This window comes from Myotis nattereri, assembly GCF_964212035.1.
Source record: "Myotis nattereri genome assembly, chromosome: 4".
Taxonomy (NCBI): Eukaryota; Metazoa; Chordata; class Mammalia; order Chiroptera; family Vespertilionidae; genus Myotis; species Myotis nattereri.
The window spans coordinates 71081081-71103498 of record NC_138079.1 but is presented as its reverse complement, the minus strand read 5'-3'; the positions used below and the strand labels follow the sequence as shown (position 1 = coordinate 71103498).

The 22418-nt window shown below is 44.9% G+C and overlaps 1 protein-coding gene across 2 annotated transcripts in view; it reads right to left on the bottom strand.

The window, feature by feature from the left end:
• TNFAIP8 (TNF alpha induced protein 8) overlaps positions 1 to 21369 on the bottom strand; it is a 42277-nt gene extending 20908 nt beyond the window's left edge. The window contains exon 1 of one of the 2 annotated variants that reach the window (XM_081089907.1): positions 21277 to 21369. In XM_081089907.1, the coding sequence (XP_080946033.1) occupies positions 21277 to 21331 (55 nt within the window). In that variant the 5' untranslated portion in view covers positions 21332 to 21369. Of the gene's footprint in view, positions 1 to 18916; positions 19087 to 21276 lie in introns of those variants that run through there. The other variant, XM_081089908.1, reaches the window with a different exon arrangement.
• Positions 21370 to 22418: the final 1049 nt, after the last annotated feature.

Here is a 22418-nt window from a genome sequence, read left to right as displayed (position 1 = left end):
TGGCTTCCTCCATCACCAGGGGAAACCCAAGCCTCCTGCTCGCTCCAGCTCCGTGGCCGCCGCCATCTTTGTGATAGAGTGACAGTTAATTTGCATATTATTCTTTTATTAGATAGGATAAGTTCATTTTAAAAGTAAACTAGATACTGTATGTGAATGGAACCTGATACTACTCCCCTAAATATATCATAATAAAAAATCATTTAAAATTTTTTAAATGATTAAATTCAATGAGAAAAAAAATCCCCAATACTATTTGTTTCTAGTCAGATATTATTGCCTGCCAAAGGCCATGCCCCATGTCTACCTGCATGGCATAAAAGGTGAGTCAGTGTGAGTAAGGTGGCCAAAGTCATTCAGCCACAAACACAGACATTCTCCGTGAATGATGCAAAGCATTCCAAAGGAACCAAAAAGGGACTAATCTAGTTATGCGATTACAGATGATTTAACACTAGGCCTGGGGCCTCCTAGAATTGTTTACTGTACCACCACCAATGGGACATGCACCACGCACCACATGCCCCTGCTTTCCAAAGCTTCCTGCCAGTGCCATCCACCTAAACAGTTTTACCTCAAGTATCTCAGCCGCAGCCCTTCCTGAACCTCTCTAAGCAATGCGGCGCTCCCCTTGCATGTCCGTCCTTACTTACTTGTCTGCTATCTCCTCCAGAATGAGAACTCCGCAAGGGCAGAGCCGGGTCTCCACACTGCGTGCCCTTCTAGGCGGAGGCTCCACACTACCTCACACCTGCTCAGGCTCCTGGCGCACACCTGTCTTGATTTCCCTGGTGAGGAGTTTTGAAATGACTTTTAAAAATTCCAAACCAGTTTCTAAATGAACTGAAACATGTCCTAGTAGTTCCTGAATAGTAGATAAAGTGATCAATATGGTAAAAGGCACAGGGATCTGAACCTCTTTGCTCTTTCTTAGATTTGGGGATATTATAGAGCAATGGATATAATAGCAACAATAATTACTACTGGGGAGTCATTCTTGGTGTGCTAAGAGCTACCCTATTTAGGGCAGTTTTTGTTTTAAAAGGAAGGGGCTGAGTACTTTTTGTGCTAAATCCAAATGTCATTTATGCCTAGGAAGAATCAGTTCATACTGTCAGGGTCAATTTGGTCAAGAGACATAGGACAAAGATCTCCATAAGTAAGTAAGAACGGTATTAATTAACATTTTTATAAAACATTAGGGGGCAATTTATGATGGTCCTTTTAAGGTATCTAGACTCATTTTCTAAAAGACTGGTGGCCTTATAAGATCTAAACACATGGTTCCCTGATGCTTATTTCATAAGGCCATGAATATAATTTTACTGAGTCAAATGATTAGTACGATTTATGGACATATCTTTGTTCCTGAGAAATATTACTAATGACCTGTAGTGGACATTTTATATTAAGTTCTTGATAAATAACAGAACCTCTGATTAAAACAATGTTTCTAGGATAAAGACAAACCACTTTATTGAAATTTTCTTCTTTATATGATTTCGAATGTTCTCATTGCTGCAAAAGGCAGGAGATATCTTAGAAAAAGAGTACTGAATTTCTCTCTAAAATGCAAACCAATGTATAATACATGCTTAAGAAAAAAAATGAATCAAGTTTTTAGAACGTATGATGTGAGTCAGTTTCTAAATCTGAAAATTAAATCTACCCTAAAGGAACAGTCCCCCTCCACGGCCCCTCCCCTTAAACTAAACGCCAGTCAATTTTCCATTTATGCCATTCAGTCTACTCCTGCTTTGAAAAGGATGGTGAGAGGAGTTAATGGATGTGCCAAAAAAAAAGGGTTTATCCTCTTCCATTTTCAGCATGATCCATCGTTAATGCCATTTGCTGATCTTGGAATGAAGGAAACAGATGCTACTGTTGGACATGAAATGTCGTCTCATACAGTATTTTTAAGCTGTCAGCTGTACAGTTAGCCTTTATATAGGCAATGAACAAGTGCTTCTCTGTACCTTTATTTCCCTGAAACATACAAATACACAAATGCCGGAACTCCACCCACATTCCAATGCAGGGCACAGTCTACAGCAAATACCCAGGAAGAATTCTGCCATATTTCCCCAGTGGATGAATAAAAATGAAATCTTTTTTCACTACATCCTACAGAATTAAATAAAACCATATACCATACTTATTCATACTACCCCAACCAAAATTTAGAAACTGTGTTTAAATGAATGTTGAGACCCTAGCCAACATCAAAAGGAATTTAATTCTTGAATAGCAAAGGTCTCACATCATTTTTCTTCCATTAAGTTGGTATTATTACAAAATAGCACAATCTTAGATACAGGCACACAAAAAAGGAAAACTGTAGAATTCTTGGATTAAGAGACCAGCTTCCACATGTAGGCCTTAACAATATCCCAGCTCTCCAAGGTTTTTAATGGCATTGAATAAAGTATCAAGGGGTCAGGAGTTGGGTCATCTTTTCTTGAGCTGATTTATGGCTCATTGCATTCTGATGGAGGGTGAAGAATCTGAAACATTTTAACATATATATTTTTTGAATCATTAGGGGTAGCGGAAAAGATGCCTAGAACTCTGGCTGGAGGCTGGCGTTGGGTCAGTAGAGGTCTTAGTAACAGCTATTCCTTTGTTTCTGGGCTCCAGGCAAAACGGTGGCCCAAGCCTAGGAAGGCCAACACACTGGGCCCTTCTGGTCTTAGAAGCAAGATTTTCTTTTCACAATTGAGATCATTTTGACCAGGAGCTGACTTTATCACCCATCATTTGGTTGAACTTCAGGGCATGTATGTTCATGGTTAAAGAGGGTTGAGGCCTTTATTTTGCTGTTGAAGTCCGATAAAGACCATTTCTCATCTTCTAGGTATAAACTAACAAATGAATGCTGGGATTTTAGTGGTTAAAAGCATTACATGGGGTTTATAGGCCTCTTTTAGTTAGCCTAAAGAGTTTTAGATTTGAATTCCTCCACTGTTTCTCTGTCTCCAAATCAAGTAACAGCTTTCTTTTCTCTAATCTTACTCCTAAAAGTTGCTTTTTATTTTAAACTAGACTTAATGGTAATAAACTTCTTTGGGTTGATCCATGCCCCAATGGCTGGAACCCAGGAAGATGTACAATTCCAATGAATTGAAACAGAGAGATGCTTTTGTGGGAAAACAAACAAAAAAACCAGTAGGGAAAAAAGCAGGTATTTCAAACACAAGGGTCACACCTAAAACACTCCTTTTCCTATTGCTCTACAAGATGTACTAGAAGTGTTTTGATAATAAAGCCAGTCTGATCCAAATTTAAAAGACAACTCTCCATGGGCAAACCTGGTCTGGTTAAAGCCTTCCCATAGGCCTGCGCTGAGCATAGGCCTCATCACTGTGAACCAAAACACTGGCTAGGAGCCTGGCCAGCGTGGCTCAGTGGTTAAGCATCAACCTATGAACCAGGAGGTCATGGTTCAATCCCCAGTCAGGGCACGTGTCCAGGTTGTAGATTCGATCTCCAATGTGGGGTGTGCAGAAGGCGACCAATCAATGGTTCTCTCTCATCATTGATGTTTCTATCTCACTCTTCCTCTCCCTTCCTCTCTGAAATCAATAAAAATATATTAAAAAACAAAACAAAACAAAAAAACCCTGGCTAGGAGACTGAATATCACCCAGACGGCCTCCAAAGGAATGAGCAAGAAGGTCCTACTGGGCCTTCTGAAGTGCCCCCATATGCACAGTATATTCTAAATGCCCATCATGGTTTTAGTTTTAGCTGACTGCGGGCACCATGGATGGTACAGCCACCTAGTGTGTACAATGCCCTCCTATACCTAAAAAACAGCGAAAACAAAACAGACAGCAAGGCCAGATGATGGATCAACACCAATCAATCTTCAGATGATCCACAATCTCATGAAACCAGCAAAGATTTTAATTCTGCAAAATATTTTACCCTCTGGATCATATGTCTATCTATCCTCACACTTCACTGGTTATGAAGCATTTTCTGTTTCCCTACAATGTGCCCATCATCATAAAACCTACAAGAGTCTTGATCACTGCACAGGTAGAGGGGATTAACATTTCAGATCAGGGAATCGTTTCATTCACGAAAGTCTGGCTTGTTCTCTTTCCCATGGCAGCATCCTGCTGGAACAGGCAGAGGGTATTTGGGGTACAGGATTCCTGTATTTTCAAAAGACCAGATTTTTATCAAGCTCTAACCCAATGCACAGCAGAGCCTATTCTGTTCTGTTCTGCCTGGGTCTTGAAAACAGGAGAAGACCATGAGCAGCACAGAAGAACAAGCATTTCAGAGCCAACGTCACATTCAAACCAAGTATAGCAACCAATCCTGTCCGTTATAAATTTATGATTTATTTCTAAATTTGGCAAAGGAAGTCTAGTTGTTCCAAAGAATCATTAATAACTACCCTAGCCCAAACTAAAAATATTTGCATGCATTTTGTATTTTAAATTATCATCCCATGGCACAATTCCACATCTGAAAAAATAAAAATAAAAGTAAGCTCAGAGACTAACACTTGCACAGAGTTAAGGATTTAGAAAGAGAAACCCCTTTTTATAGTTCTTAGAGACATTCTCGTCTAATAAATGCTGTGTCAACTTTAGCACTTCCACAAAATGTGGTGTTAAGACTTCTTAAATTCCCAAGGCCCTCCTCCACCCCCCAAAAAAGCTGCTTAGAATAAGAAAGATAGGAGAGAATAACGTTTTTACTAAGGCAGAGAAAATTACATTTTTTAGGAAGCTGGCAAGAAAAAAGAAAATATGAAATTATCTTTAACATCCAGAAACAATAGCTATAGGCAACAAGATGCCAAAAACATTTGGTATCTGTCAAAATCATATAATTCTTCCTGGGTTGTTAAAGGGCTACCTGACAAAAAATTATCTAAGAATCACTAGATTGACTGGAACTAACTTTTGGGGGTGGGTGGGGTGGGAAATGCTACTTCTAGTGGAGCTTAGATTTAATGAAGACAAGTCATACAGTACATGTAGATGTCCAGGCACATTCTCACTACTTGGAGTTTGAGGTGCTACACAGGCAAGTGAAGATTATTTCCCCATAACCTACCGCAGGAGGAAGATGATTTAAAAAGAGCTAAAAAAGAAAAGAAAGAATAATAAAAACAAATAAATGGAGCTAAGCATAAAAGAGGCAATAAGGAGAGAATACTGACTCTAGCTGATTCTCATGACTATTCAAATACCCTATTATTCCATTAAAAAAAAAACAGCATAAAATAAGTTTCAATTTGTATAATAGAAAATTTCAGGTGAAGTTATGGCCTGGAAAAAATGAGAAACCAAAGTGGTTGGCTTTGAGCTTCACACTTATCAGACATGTTGAAATGAGTGACAAAGACCTATTCTGTCCAGAAATCCCCCACTTACTTTATTTTTAAGCCTGGAAACTGGTTAGTCATATCTATACTGAACACTTCCTGTCCAGAGGCATGATGAAGGCAACAAACTGCCAAGTTTAGTAGCTGCCTACATTTAATCAATTGAGTCATTCATAGACTAAAACACAGCATCAAACATTAAAAAAAAAAATCTGGCTAACTGAAGATATACAATGAAAACAGGTTTGACTATTTCATGGAATACAGATAGATGGGGTGGGGGGAGGCGGTTAGAAAACAACAGACAATGTTACTTTAAGAGACAATTTTCTGGTATTCTCTGTGATATTCTAGAACTCCACCACCAAATATAACAGCTCTCCCACTCCCACCCTCTACAATTAAATAGTCCAATTGACAGTCCACATCTTCATTTACAAAAGGGCCTGAAGACTGTAGAATGTCAGCAAAATCAACTTATTCCTTTTTTCTTTTCACTTGGTCCAATTATATTTTAAAGGAAGGGCCTTCTGAGAGTTTAAAAGAAACAAATATGCAGAGGATTCAAATAGACATCAGGAATGTAAACTTTATCATCTGGTCTAATCAATTAATCTAACACCACAAGAACCAATCTTTGGAAAGAAAGGAACTCAATTAAGGATTTTAAGAATGACCCTTTCCCCGAGAAACCCTGAGGGCTGTGTCAGGCTTCAGCTCCGCCGCCTCTCCCAAGAGCATTATAATTTACCTGATTAACCCTTTTGTGTGTTCAAACAAGCCAGCTGAATTCCACTGCTGAGAGCAACAAGAACACCTCCCCTCCCCTCCCCTCCCCCATGACTTAACCACACGCACAGAGGGCAAGCCCAAAGCCTGCTGGGATAGACAGCAACAACCAGTAATTGCTCCCGCTCTTCTAAGGTTATCAGCTTGATCATCAAATCAGAGGTGTGCTGAGTGAGCCAACTAATTTAAACCAGCCCTCCCCATAAAAGGCCTCAGCCTGCAATTCTTCAGTGAGCCTGCTTACCGTCAGACTTGTTAATGAGTGAACCCCGGAGAAGTGAGGTTCAGCTTCATAGGAGGGGGTGAGGGCTCTCTACTCCTTCAAGAGCCATTCACTGAAAGTTCCACCGGCCTTCCAGAAAATGGATGGCACAACCCAGCTGATGGCTTTGAAATGACGGCCGCAGGCTGGCATTACTGCTTTTCTAAGTCATCATCGGTTTGCAAGCTATTTGAGGAAATTTTTATAATCCAGTAATACAGTCACTAGGAATCCAAGCCAACATCACACAGCCCTGGCTTCCGACTGGCCCCAACTGACAGTTGGAAATTCAGCAGGGGTGTTCCTGGGTGTCAACTCCTTGTTTATGGGTCTGCATGAACCCGCCTGAGAACTGGAGTGCTCCCGTGACCTGCACACAGCACTATTTCACAGCTCCAAATCTGTGTCCTACTCTGGAGACCACACAGCATCATGCCTCCTGAGAACTGTAGAATCAAGCAAAATAAACGGCCCAAACTTCTAATCCCAGTTATCCCGGTCATCCTGCAGCTCACCTCTCTACCTTTGCACACCTTTTGGGTTTTGTTTTGTTTTGACTTTAGTTATTTCCTTCCTCCTCCCTTCCTCTCTCTCCACAGGCCTACCCTTCCCTTGGGGACTGCATCAGGCCTGGATCCCACCCGCTGTCTCCCACCTCCTCCCACTCCCCATCGCCTCCACTCACTATTTCTTCCTCATCTGTCCCTTGAAATGTCAAAACCTGCCAAATGGCCCCTCCTCCCTTCACTTCCTTGGCTAATCTGGTTTCCCAATTCTTTTCCTCCCCTTGCAGTAGGTGCTACTTGCCCCTGAATTCTACCTCCTTGGAAACTCTCCTGAGAGAATTCTTCTTTAATTATCTCCTTTCTCTGAAGAACAACATTTAAACATGTGATATCAGGGAGGGGTGCATTTTCATTCTAGTTAATTCATAACTGACTTAATTTGAACCTTTGAAAGGTGAAAGCGATTTTAAGTGCTTCACAATGGAGAGCAGTCAAGGCACTAATATTTTACTTTTATCAAACAGCTTTGCAAAAGTTCCTTGGGACAAGCGCAGCTGCTTTCTACAGAATGTGAAATGAGTAACTCTTAAAATATATATATATATATATATATATATATATATATATATATATATATATATATAATTTTATTGATTTTTACAGAGAGGAAGGGAGAGAGATAGCTAAAAACATTGATGAGAGAAAAGCACTGATCAGCTGCCTCCTGCACGACCCCCACATGCCCACAACTCAGGCATATGCCCTTGGCCGGAATCGAACCCGGGACCCGTTAGTCTGCTGGCCGACGCTCTATCCACTGGGCCATACCAGTCAGGGCAAAATGAGTACCTCTTAATTGGGTAAATATCGTAGGCAGGCCGCGGGTGGGTTTGATCTTGGGTGTGATGACAAACCTCCTTCTTTATACAGCGCTGAGTGAAGCTCTCTAATCACTGACACAAGCATTATCTCACTGGTTCTCACAAGGGAGGAGCCACCTAGCATATTTCCACTGGCGTGACAACTGCTTAGCACCTCAGAATGGCTCAACTGAATGGCTCAATTTGGGTGTGGCCCAACTGCTATTTAACACATGTAAGAGTAAAGCCCTTGGAGTCCCCTGTGTTTCAAATCTAGGACATTCCTGGCTGAAACATCAGTGGTTTTCCTAGACAGGTGTTCCTGTCACAGGCAGGAAAAACATGGGGAAGAGAAAGTGAAGGCGAAAGGGAGGGGAGAAAAATTCTCTATTTCTCAGACAGGCCAAAGCTTGAAGGATGAAGAGCTGGATTAAGTTTCCTCCTACCTCAGCTTGTCACCTTCAGGCATAGAGCTGATTTTGTGTGATGCCACAGGGAGGGGTCGGAGATGACGGGAGATCAGAAAGGAATCTGCTGGCAACTGGGACATGAAGGCCAGTAGAGACATGAAGGTCTCCCTCCCTCAGGAGATGGGGCAGGCGCTCACAGCGGGGCAGTCATTTCTGGGCCCACAGGCCTCCCTCATTCCCATTAAATACTGATTGAATACTTGGGATGTATTCTCAGCTCTCAGCAGACAAGCTCTTCAAACCCAGGCTCTCAGCTTTTACTGAGGCCCTAAGAGAGGTAATCTTCCAGGGAACCTCTCTTTAGACGTGGCTCACCACGCCTCCCCAGGGCTCTCATCCTCCTGGCTTCCAAAGCCCTGTTCTTTCTTGTTTTCCTCCTACCTCTTGAGCTACCCATTTCTGTTCCCTATACCCCCTTCCCTTGTAGAAGTGGGTGTTCTCAGAGGCTAACTCCTCCCCTCTCTTCAGTCACTCCCTCGGAGAGCACCTAAGGGGAATCACCTCCTCCATGATGACTGGATATTCCCACACTTGACTGCCAGGCTCCTTTAATCCAGGCTCAGTCTTGTCTTCCAGACCAACCCAGGCTTCTTGTGGGCTTGGTATCCCTACAACACAGCTTTGCATCTGCTCTCTTCCAGCTCAACACCTGCTTCCCTCCTAGAAGGTACCTCAGGCATGCTTTAGTCTAATATGAAAGCCTGCATTTTTCTAACTAGAAACCTGAAGCTCATAGAGACTAATCAGCCACTGAAGGTTGCACAGACACCAAGGAGGCCAGCTCTCCTGACTCCCAGTGCCTGTCTTTTACCCACAGTGTCCCTGTGGGCAGCTGAGTCTGGCCTCATGGACCACTGCAATGTGGCTCACCAGTGCCCCCCATGAACCCTCCACTCCACAATGCTCTAAGCTTCCTTCCTTCACTCTCCTCTTGCCTACAGGGCCAAGCTGAAGTCTGCTAACCACTCTGTGAAGTCAATCCTGCCCATCATGACTTTTGTTTTGTTTTTTTAATATATTTTATTGATTTTTTACAGAGAGGAAGGGAGAGAGATAGAGAGTTAGAAACATCGATGAGAGTGAAACATCGATCAGCTGCCTCCTGCACACCTCCTACTGGGGATGTGCCCGCAACCAAGGTACATGCCCTTGACCGGAATTGAACCTGGGACCCTTCAGTCCGCAGGCCGACGCTCTATCCACTGAGCCAAACCAGTTTCGGCCCATCATGACTTTTGATGAACACTCCCTCCTCTAGATTCTCACAGGGTCTGCTGCCTCATCCTCTGAGCTGTTCTCATCCTGAGCTCCCCATCATGTCTGTCCACCGCAAGCAGAACAACCTGCATTTCTGGGGAAACCTCCGGTCCCCAGCTCAGCTTAGCTGAGTGGGCCACGTGATAACACACACATGGACCACGTGAGCTGGCAGCAAGCACAGATGGCCTGTCAAATTGGAAGGTAAATTCATGAGTTGTTTATTCTCTTTCGGGGAGTCAACCCTGACTTAGGCAAAAAAGGCCTTAAGGCTTCAGGAGCCGAAAGCTATCGTGGTCATTGGGGGCGTTCTGTTTCGTGGCCTCTTTGCCTCCCCATTTCCTTGGAAGAAACTTTGCTCATTGTTATTTATAAAATTAAATCTTATTTGTCAATAAATGTGCACAGCAATGAAAGTCCACAGTACTACTGCTTACACAAACACTAATGCCCGTACAACTTTAAAACCATAAATACCACAAGGTACCAGCCTAGTAGCACAGGCTTTGAGGTCATACAGAGTCCCAGACCAGCACTCCCTCAGCCATTTACTGCCTGTTCAGCAGCACACACTACAGCTCTAACTTTTCTTCAGGGTCCTTATGCCTTTTAAACAAGTTTTATGCAATTGTTTTTATTGTTTCAAATATCTTGGTCTGCGGCGAGGGGAGCAGTGGGCTGCAGCCCCACAGCCATTTCCTGAAAGAGAATGCGATTTGATTCCCAGAACACACCAGGCCTGAGGTGCTGTGTGTGTGTGTGTGTGTGTGTGTGTGTGTGTGTGTGACACCCATCTGCTCCTGCAACGGCATGTCCGGTGTCTGAATGCTGACTCCCTTCCCACCCACACACACGCACACCTTCTCACCCAGCAAGACAGCCCCTGCCCAGCCAGCACCCTCAAAGGCTAATTTTCCTGAATGATGCTCCCAAAGGAATGAAAACAAGTGAGCTCACTGTGTAATTGCCTCTCACTCTGTCTACCACTTTCAAAACCAGGGATCTCACTGGCTCTATGTGCAGAGCTGAAGTTGATTTCACAATGCTTCATCTTTTACTCTCCTCAGGTACACGCAGGAGAAGTGAAATGGGAAATCTCCAAGTGTCAACCATTCCATTAAAGTTCCCCCAGAAGGCAGTGAGAGATGTCTATACAAGCAGATCTGTCCTGCTTCAAGATTGCACGCAAAAATCCAGGATGCCAAGACCTACATTTGCAAAATTTCTTGTTTGCCAAATGGGCACAAGGGGGTTAGAAAGGGCCTGGACACCACTTCTCTGGGCCTCAGCTCCTTTTCTCTAAAGCAGCGGTTCTCAACCTGTGGGTCGCGACCCCTTTGAGGGTCAAATGACCCACAGGGGTCGCCTAAGACCATCGGAAAACACATGTATAATTACATATTGTTTTTGTGATTAATCACTATGCTTTAATTATGTTCAATTTGTAACAATGAAACTGGGGGTCAGCACAACATGAGGAACTGTATTAAAGGGTCGAGGCATTAGGAAGGTTGAGAACCACTGCTCAAAAGTGAAGAGGTTAGACAAGGGACCTGCAACATTGCTCTGAACTCTATACATGGTGATTCCACTTGTGTTGTTAGAGAGTTATTTTAATTATAAAAGTCTTCTCACTGCAGATCTTCCTTAAATATTACAGATACACATACTGATTTGATTTTTTTAAAAATAAGTCAGTCAATGCTATGTTTTAGGCACACTCCACTACATGAAGAGAGGTGTACACCATGCCAACCTCACTGTTTCTGAAGCGGTTACCATCTTTTTCACACAGATGGAAATGTTGACGGATGGTTGTAGCAAACTCAGCGACCCCGCATTATTCTGAAATGAACTGGGTCCTGAGGTTTTCTGGCCCTACTGCTTTCTCTTTCACCTGCCCGCCCGCCCATTTTTTGGCTACTTCCTGGTAAACAGCCAGGAGCAGGGAATTTAATCATCCACATTATCCCTGACTGTTTCCTGGCATCCTAATTAGGTGACAAGAAAGGTGTGATGCATATTCAATCTGATGAAAACTTCAGAAGTGAGGAAGAGAAGGCCCAAATATACCTAAGCTTACACAGCTGGGGTGTCAGGCAATACCAGGTTACTCCTGACACCCACTGTGGAGGAGACTGCAGGGCACACATCTCTAACTGGATTGTCCACTTTTAGCCCCTGTCAGCACACCTCCCTCCAAGCCTAATGACCACATGAAAGGAAACGTAATCACGCCGGAGTCCAGTGTCTCGCGCTAGGCTGCACCCTTTATAGTATACATGACATCAAGGGCAGCAGCACCAAGTGCCATGCATTTCCTCGGAGCCGAACCACCGCGTCACCTGCTGTCCTCTCCATTCCCTCTGCCACGCAAGGGCTGGGGAAGGGGAGGAGACTGGAACAGTGATGCTTAGCGGTGGTGCTATTATAGAAGCTGCCACCCCATGTGAGGTTAAAACAGTGAGGACACCACATGGTATGGCAGCTTCTACAAAACCACTGTAGTGTTTGATGACTGAAGAGGATATTCATAAGTCACCACCATGGAACGACTGAACTTCTCTATGATATCCTGCCTGGTGTTGGTCCCACTCTTTCTTGTTTCACACCAGTGACCAGGGAAGTCTACACTGTCTGTCTCAAGCTGGCCACTGCCCCAGGAAGTGAGGCCCCTCTGGTCCCACAGGTGCTCCGGTCCCTCTCTGCAGCTGGCTCCAGGCACCTCCTAGCCAGTCCTGCTGGGCTCCTTGGTCTGAAGGGTGCACTCCAGAATCCCTGTCTGTGCCCTGAGCAGTAGAGAAAGAGGCAGGGTCGGGCTATTCTCTTTCCCCTCCGACACCTGGTCTCTCTACTCCTGGCTTCTCAAACTGGGCCACAGAGAGCATCCTCCTGAGTGCCAAGCTACCCGAGGAGGGGAGGGCAGCTTCTGGACATCACAGGAGCAGCTCAGGCTTTATGTTCAGTCAGCCTTTGTTCTAATCCTGATTCCACGTTCACAGCTTTGTAGTTTTAGGCCCTGTTTTTGACCTCTCTGAACCTGTTTTCTTTTTCTTTTTTTTAATATATTTTATTGATTTTTTTACAGAGAGGAAGGGAGAGGGATAGAGAGTTAGAAACATCGATGAGAGAAACATCGATCAGCTGCCTCCTGCACACCCCCTACTGGGGATGTGCCCGCAACCAAGGTACACAGTGGGTAGGTACACAATCTAGCATTGATGAATCAGATGGTTTATGCCTGGGATTCTGTGCCCTTGACCAGAATCGAACCTGGGACCCTTCAGGCTGCAGGCCGACGCTCTATCCACTGAGCCAAACCGGTCAGGGCTGAAGCTCACTTTTCTTAATTGTTATGTATAATTAACACAAAGGGTTATTATGTATTAAATGAGATAATATACACAATCAGATCCTTAGCACCATGTCTGGCACATGGAAGAGCTAAATGCATTTTGGTTTCACAATTGTTTCTTCAGTCTTCAAGGCAATTGGAGATGCCAGCAAGCCACTCTGGCCCCTGAGCCCAGAGATCAAAGGCGCATGCTTGCTTTCTCTCTGCCATTGACTGTATTATAGTGGGGACACTCTAAATGAGCTTGTCCTCTAGGTTTGAAAGGCACTATTCCTATAAAGTGAGGTGACTTACTATTCTAAAAGTTTCATCAGATCATATGACCTTTTAAATAAATTAATTAATTTGCTAATGCTTTATTAGGCCCTCCTATATGAGAGGCCCTAGGTCAAGCACCAGAGATTCAGAAAAAATAATACAAATCTTGCTGCCAAAAAGCTCATGATGAAATAGAGGCAAAGGTAAAGAAAACTAATAACCGTAACAAATGAAACGTGGTGCGACTGAGGGGAATAGAGGGGGCTGGGGGAACTCTCTGAAAGAGCATCTTCTCCAAAAGGGGTCCAGGTGGCCACAAGACCCACCTGAGGAGCGGGCAAGAGAGTGATCCCAACAAAGGAAACAGCATTTGTTGAGGGAACAAGGAAGTAAGTAAAAGGGCAACACTAGGGTTGGACGGATCAGTTCAGTGCTGTGGTCAATATTTGTTGTTGTTTTGGTGATCCACGTCCGACTCCCTTCCTTTTTCTGAGAAACCCTCATTTTGCAAGTGTTGGTAGGAATCAGGCCTCTCTCCCACTACAAAAGCTGGAACCAGAAATTCCCTCTCCCATGGGCAGCAAGGGGTAGGTACACAATCTAGCATTGATGAATCAGATGGTTTATGCCTGGGATTTTTGAATGTTCAGGATGACCAAATTTCGGCCACATCTGAAGTCCCAGCAGTGACAGAACTGAAAAATACAGAGGAGGAAAAGGCCATGGTGAGTTCCTTACCAGGCAATTCTAGGGTATGTCCTCGCTGCATCTCCTGATGTATTTTTAGAGGATGTGTGAACAACCTTTCTGTGGATGTGTGAACTACCCAATACACTCTGAATAAATTTCTCCTGCTTATGATAGCAGGAATCAACTTCCATTTCTTGTATCCAAGAATCCTGATGACAGAGGTGGTTATTATCACCATCAAGGTGCAAATGCTGAGGGCGAGAACCAAAGCAGAGATGGGGGAGGTACGTTCAACAAATAATGAGGAGGTTGAAGAGTCAGGAAGAATCTGAGGATAAAGGACAGTATCAAGGACAACTTGCAGATGTGTAATCTGGAAGCCAAAGAGAGCAGTGATCAGTGAAAATACAAAGGGAGGACCAGATTTATGGAGAGTAGGAAATGATGGGCTCAGTTTGCACATACTGAATTCGAGGTGACTACATGACATTCAAAGCATCGTGCTTACCAGCTGCTGGGTGTACAGGTGGCTCTGGGAAGAGTCCAGGCTGGAGAGCGAGGAGATTAGAAATCAACAGCTGGAAAAGGGAAGGGAAATCGGGAGAGTGTTGTGTCATAGGAACCAAGGAAGGAGTTGAGGGTTGCAGAGACACTGGCCTCCTAGTGTCCAATGCTGCAAAAAAAGATCAAGTATAAGACCAGGACAGAAATGTGAATGCTGATCATTGGTGATTTTAGCACCGGGGAAGTCACTGGTGATATTGGTGATTTCAGTGGAATGGTAGAAAAAAAGATAGACTTCAATGGGTTGAAGGATGAACAAGAGTGAAAAAGTAGAAAACATGCAAAAGCTTTTTTCTTTTTAAAGGGTTCATTTTAAAGGAGAGAGGAATGTCTAAAATTGAACAAAATATTGAGTATTACCTTTTTTAAATGAAGGTCATTCATTCATTTTATAAAATACTAGTGGGAAAGGAAATTAATTAGAAGAAATATTTTAATGTCACTATTTGCCCTTTCTTTATAATAGAAGTGTCAACCAAATTCACAATCGGCAATGACAGATCAAAACACACAAGTGTGACTGGCACCAGCCAGAGCTTTATATGTATCACACACGCACGAGTCAACTTAGCCTTTTATAGATATAGAACAAACTTGCTTAAGTAGACCTGCTTTCTGATGTAGCTAAACTTCTTCCAGCCCAGTGAAGCACCCCAACTTCTCTTTCAGGTAATTGTCAGCAACACAGCAGTAAACATCAACACAAAGTAAATTATTATTGTAGATCATGCAGGGAGAACAAAGGGTAAAATATTTAACTGCAGCAGTGCTTGACTATATTCTGTGCAGTGACAAAACCTAAAGTCATTTTCAAGGTCCACCATTTCTTACTTCTTTTCAGTCTGGTCAAGTTTCTAAATCTCGGTTTTCAGGCTAATTAAAAGAAAATACGATTCCACCAAGTCTCCTATCTGCCTACTCTAGGACTTCTGTGAGGATCAAATGAGACAGGCAGGAGAAAACACTTCACAGACATTTGGTTACAGTGTGAAATGTTTCCACCTGGCTATAAAGCAAGTCATGTTCCTGGGCTGAAGAAACTGCAAGGAGGCTAGTTGCTAGGGAAAGGAAACTGGGCGCTGCTACGTGACGTCATTACTTGGATGGTCAGACACTTAGCATATTAGCCTTTTATATATATATATAGATTGAATGATCACCTCTTATTGGATATGTCTTGGATATACAATGAAGAATACAACAGACATGGTTTTGCCCTTAAGGGCTTATGGTTTAGAGAAGAGATGCTAAACAATGTGATGAGTGATGTTGAGGGAAAGAATAGGTGCTACGAGAAGGACAATAAGGGATCCTAATTTAGGTTGGAGATTCAGGAAAAGCCTCCAACCAGGGAATGATCAGGAAAAGGGGTCAGGTGGAGAGAAGGATATTTCAGGCAGAAAGAACAGCAAGTGCTGACACCCTGAAGTAGGGAGATTGAGCATGTCTACACACAGACGTGAAGGAGCCAGGGAAGACATGCAGCAGACTGGTGTGGTGAGGAGCCTGAGGTGGAAGGAGTGGCCTTCTGCAGTGAGAATGACACACACCTGTTCCACAGACATCAGGAGGGTGGGTGTGGGTGGAGGTGAGCCTGTGGGTCTGGAAGCAGGAAGTTGAGGGAGTTGTCTAATGGCTACTGTTTTCTTTGTGAAATAGCAGGCCTGGTGAGGCATGCATCACTGGATGAGGTGGTGGTGGGAAATGCTATTATGGGCAATGGAGGAGGAGCCGAGCTCACTCACAGCTCAACGCTTACTCTTTTCCAAGTCCTCTCAAGGCTACCCCTCCTTAACAACGGCGTCCTCACTTTCTGGTACCAAAGCTTCAAAACCAGGGCGAAGGAGCCCTGGACCCCTGGATGCTTAGCACCAGAAAGACACTCAGAGATCTTAACTTTCATTCATTTTTCCTACTATCTAATTAAGTAATTTACTCAGCAGAAAGCAACTAAATGCCGAAAACGTGGCCCATCAACGTATCTCCTCAGGAAGCCCTCATCTGTTGGATGGATTCTGTTTGTATCTTTCCTTTTAATGGCTTCCCCTTTTTAATAAACTGTGGGTTTCCTTCATATCTCTTGCTTTCTTATCACTGTATGTCTGAATATCTTAAATGTATTCAGCTTTCACTAAAGTGAGGCCTGAATTATTTTTCTCTGTTTAATACTCAAGCACAATTACATAATTATTTGTAAGCAGGCAAAATTAAATCAATTCTTTAAGAGGTGGCTATAGACTCAGGATGAAAGTTCAACACTCCTGGCATGGGATCAAGTACATTCTAAGCTACGATAGCTTAACAATATCCCCAGTCATTGCTACTACATTCACAAATATCTTGGCCTCCAAGGACCTCTGAATCTGACTTGGTATTTTTTTCAGATTCATCCCCAAACAAAGTATACTAGTTTTGCCCCTTGGTTCAGAATAATGACTTAAAAGTATCTCCCATTACAGCACGAAGGCATGAAGCATCTGAAGACAATCTTCTTGCAATGAAGACATTGTGAAGAGCTTATGGTGATGTCACACTGCATGGGATACAGAAGTCCACAGGAGAGGGAGAAAAAAGCTAAGGCGAGGGGAAAGGAGTAATAAAGATAGAGAAGTGAGATGTTATCTACACAGCATCGCTCCTTTCATAGCCATCTCAGTGGTGGGTCTAGATCCCAGCCAATAACCAGCCTTTCGAGAGCTGCCTGGGACACATGAAAGCGCGCGCGCGCACACACACACACACACACACACACACTCACACACACTCACTCACACTCACACACACACACACACACACACGCACACACACTCACCCTTTACCGCCTGGCAGAAGCTGTAATAATTCCATCTGTTAATAAAGTATGTGATCAATCTCCCTCAAGAGTTATTCCATATTCTACCCTAACTGCCATCAATTTAAAACTCTAGCACCTCATATTCTTTTACAAGAAACTTTCTGGGCTTTCTGTAAGTAGCATGGAAGCCAGATAATTTGCCGCAGATCTGTGGAATGAAAATGATGACACGTGGAGGTGAGGTGAGAAGGGGGGCCATCAGGGACCTCTTTACACTCACTTTCAGGGTTACAGCCAGAGAACTGGGCAGGAGGAAAGAATGTGGGCACCGCCAGAGAAATATGTAAGGTACTTCGGGATACTGTCTTTCTACTTTCTCCCCTCTCCCTTTTTACTCAAAAGAAAGGAAAAACTTGCCCGGGAGAAAATACCAGCTTAAATGCTACTTGTCATTGAGACAGAAGTTCACCATTGGATTCTCTCAGACCATTTCCTCTTCGCCTTCCTTCAACTACGTTTGCCTTAGTAGAGACTGCTGCTATGAGACAGAAAAGGGAAGTACCCATCAGCACACAGCTCCATCAGGACACAGGTCACAGCAAGGAGACGGTAATCCCCCAAGCTCCACATCAACCTCAAAAGCAATGCTCCTTGCTGTCATTTTCATTCGCACCAGCCGCATTTCTATTAAACGAGTCTCTTTTTAATGGACTGCTTCCCTCCATGGCATAAGAAGGTAAAACGTCGGCCTGCAGAGACATTACGAAACACGGAGCTTTTACTTTGGTAGAACCAGTAAGAGACCGGAGAGGACAACTTCCAAGGGCTCTCCTTCGGCTTCTCGGGCTCCCGGAGCTGCTGTGATTGACCTAACATGTACCAGTTGGCCAAGAGGCTACTTGCAAAGACAAGGAATTTCACAATCTTGAACATTCTGCGCCCTCACGCTCATTTCCCCCAGCCATCCCCACTCCCACCCCCGCGTACAAGAGGACTTTTGTAGACATAAAGTTTCAGGAAACAAAGCATACAAACACTCACACACAAATAAACTCCCCGAACTAACACGAGCGTATAATTGTGTTTTGGTTGGAGCTTGTCCAGCCTTGTCGCCCGTTCTCTGTTAGGAGTAAATGAAACCCTTGGCTTTGGCAAAGTTAGAAACAGACAGACTCTCCTCAGTTTCACGCTGCACAAGGCTCCAGTCATATCTCTCAGCCCCTTCGGCCCCCAACAGAATGAACTCGCTGCTGAAAAAGCCAGCAAGGGGGGAAAAAACCACCCGATTCCCCGAATAAAGAGCTTTCACTTCTCCCCCTCCCTCCGCTTCCCCTTTTAGCCTGGAACACAGGGCGTTTCTAAGTTCTGAAACCCTTTTCAAGAGACCCTCGACTTGGAGGGCTCTTCCAGGGGACGAGCTAGGCGCTGTCCTGACGCAGGCGGTGCTTTTCCCAGCACATTGTGCATTCTTGGAGGCAATGCCGGGGCCGCTCCGTTTCCAGAGACATCTACAAGGCAGCCTTCAGCGGGCTGCCTGGGCGCTGGGTCCCGCTCTTCCCCCCATCCGCTCTGAAGGCGGCTGGATGGGGAGGGCGCAGCCTTAGGCACAGGCAGCTCTAACAGGGCAGGGCAGGGCCGGGAAGGCGCAGGGAAAGGAACAAAGTACCCACCGCTCCCCGCACGGCTCCCATCTGCTCCCCGAGGCGCCCTCCCTCCACATTCCTCCGCCAGACTTGGCCGGCCCCCGAGAAATCAGAATCATACCTTCCTTGGCGTCCTCCGCTTCGGAGTGCATGGTGCCCGGGTCACCGCGGCAGGGCGGCCACCTCTGAGGCTGCGCTCGGACCGGCCGCAAGTTCGCTTCGGTGCCAACCCCCAACACGACGCAAAATAAAAGGAAGGAAAGCCACTAAAATCAAAACCTCCCCGGGGAGGGAGGGCTGGTTAGGGAGCGGGGATTTTAAGGGGGAAAGTTCTGTACGAGTGACGAATCGCGGCTCAGCTGGGCGGCAGGAGTCCGCCCCCGGGCGCTCGCCCCAGCCCGTCCCGGGGCGGAGGCGCCCTGGCGGCCCGCGGGCAGGGGCGCAGGGCGAGGGGCGCAGGCAGGTGGGGAGCAGACCGGGCCTCAGCCTGGCTCGCTGAGAGGCAGGGCAGAGGGGTGCGGTCGGCAGAGGAAACTGAGACAGGCTAGGCCAGCGAAATACATATTCAGCGAAGTTAAAAAAAAAAAAAAAAAGGGCGCGCTGCAAAATAGTAAATGCATCAGCAGTACAGGAAACGTTTCTGGATCGTTGGGTGACATTTTTCGATGCCCATTTAGCTCTCCTTGTCTTGGGGTCTTATCCGCCCCCAGATTAATTGCAGATTTTAAAGCTGCCCGGTTTAGCACGTTGCTTTTGCAGGAAAGTAACGTGGATCTGGGTCCACATGGAAGGACCTGCTTCACAAGCCTAAGAGGAGGGACTTGGGGAGAGAGTGGGGACGGCCGGCCTCCACCCCTTACCTTGCACGGGGACAGCAGACCCGGCAGCTCACTCAGTGTAACTGGGCGAGCGCTCGACTCAAAGCCCAGCCCAGATGCTCTGCAGTTACCCAAGGGTCGTCCATCCTCAGAGAGAACAGCCTTTCCCTCCCCAGCTTCTCAGAACAATCCTGGATAAATCCCTTCAAAATGCCAAAGGGGGTGGGGGGTCGGGGGTGGGGGGTCGGGGTGGGGGGAGGGGGAGGGGTGGGGGTGTATCCAAGCGTTTGAAATGCTGTTAGAATAAAGAGGCCAAGAGCCCTGAGAACCGATCGCAATTCTGCCCCCTGGGCTGCTCCACAGGCTCCTACAATTGGCTGAGAAGAAGGCATTTTAGCTTAGTAAAGCCTTGGTTTTTACTTCGGAGAGTTGGGGACAAGGCCGGCCATCGATATACCTGTCCTATGGAGAGATATACAGAGCGATTAGAAAAATGTGAGAGAAGTTATATTCTTTTAATAAGTTCATTTCCAGCTGCTTTCCTCCCTCATTTCCCATTTTTATATGGGGGGGGGGGGGGCAACAGGAAAGGCACTATGATAAACTTAATAAAAACAATATACAAAATATATGGATTTAAAGAGTGTGAATTAAAATTTAGTTCTGCCATTTATTATTTGTATGACTTTGGTCATATTAATGAACCTCTCTGAGCCTTCCTTTTCTCATCTGGAAAATGGGGATAAAAACAGTATTATTTACTTCACAGATTTATGTTTGGTGTTGAATAAGGTAATATAAACAACAAGTGATTTGAAAACCACAAGGTACCACACAGATTATTACAAATTATCACACCATTAAAAGTAAATTTTTGTAAAAGATGCTCTTGGGTTTTATTTCAATATTGGATTTGAACAGAAAAAGAGTATTTATGCTATTCACAAGCAGCGAAAGCTATTATAAATGTCAATATAAGGCCTAGATATGAAATCACTTCCAACTGCTGAGTGATTCTAACATGCTTAAGACCCAAGCAGGATTTTATCTCAACATCTCTGACAGGGAAGGATGATGAGAGGAAGACACAGCCAGTCAGAGAGGAGACAAGAGGAGAAACATCTGGAAACTATCAGTACTGCAGGGCCTCCCGGAAACGGACCTCACCACCAAAAGGGTAACAAGCTGCACCCCCTGAAGTCACAGCTCCTGCGAGGTGACCTCACCACCAAAAGGGTAACAAGCTGCACCCCCTGAAGTCGCAGCTCCTGCGAGGTCCCTCTGCTAATCCTGCGGCAGGAGCTGCTCAGGTGTGTCCTCCACCCAGCAACCTCAGACATGGAAGAGACAAGAGGATCATTCTAAATCCAAAGAAATGCTCCTCACTAGTCAGAAGTGACCTTGCCTGTCCTGTCTGGGGAAAGGACATTCTAGGAGCCCACCACCACCATCTGTCTTTGCCCTCCACCACAGCAGCCCAGGTGTCCCCCCGCCCCACCCCCACCGGAGCCCTGCAGGACCTCATCAGGACTGCACACTGCACAGGAAAGATAGCTCCCGGTCATCTATAATTGGAGGAAGGCGCAACACCTTTTCAAGGTGATGATTATGCAAAGTCAGGCAACCCAAATTCCAGGCCCCATCCACCACAGGCAGTACTCACTTTCAACCTCTTCTTTCAGCAAGTGCCTCCATAAGAATTGTTTATTAAATGTCATTTTGCAAGTCTAATGATGTACAAACCACATTAAGGTGTGTCAAAATACATGTCCTTAATGTCCTACTTGTTTTTCCATGGGGTTCCCCAAAAGACCTTCAGCCCAGCTCAGGTTAGCCAAGGAGAACAACTGCTGAGTGAACAGTTCAAACGTTGCCAAGTCAGCCTTGAAATTCAATTTAGAGTCATTTCAGCAGCTCGGGTGATCTTTGAACATTCACCAGGACCCTCAGGAAACCTGGAGAGGAACTTAATGTCCTGATCTAGCTGACGTGCAAGGAATGCTCAGCTTTTTTTTTTTTTTAAGTATGTGGATAAGGATGCTCCTCGTTCACCTGTACAACCTCAAAGCCCTCTGTGTCCCCTGGGCCCTACACTGCCCATGCCCCCACCCTGCGAAAGGATGACAAAAGGCCGCTGATTGTCTGGGACTGGCACATACACACTAGGTCAGTCACTTCCTCTTGATTTTGCTCTGCGTTTTGTTGTTGTTGTTGTTATTAATTCTCGCCTGAGAATATTTTTCCATTGATTTGTTTTTAGAGAGAGTGGAAGGGAGGGGGAGAGACAGAGAGAGAGAAACATCCATGTGAGAGAGGCACATCGATTGGTTACCTCCCGTATATGTCCCAACCAGGGCTGGGGATCAAACCTGCAACCGCGGTACATACCCTTGGCCAGGAATCAAACCTGGGACCCTTCACTCCACAGGCCGATGCTCTATCCACTGAGCCAAATCGGCTAGGGCTTGCTCTGCATTTATTCAAAAGGGGATTAGCTCCTTTCTAGCCCTAGTGAATAATGCTTTAGAATATAATAACGATTTGTTATCTCCTGTAGGTGGAGCCTGTTCGCTCTTAGATGTTTAAGAAATACTCCAACATCACTTTGGGTGGCTTGGAAAATGCTTGCGAGTCATACCAACAATATATTATAGACAACCTGATTAAAAAATGACAACCAAGTTAGCAACACTTCTCATTTAATATCAAACTGCATTTAAATACTAAGTTGAACTCCTACCCATTTTAATTATGAATCTCCTACCTTCTGTGTCAAGATGGGAGAGCTAAAATGCTGGCTGAGAT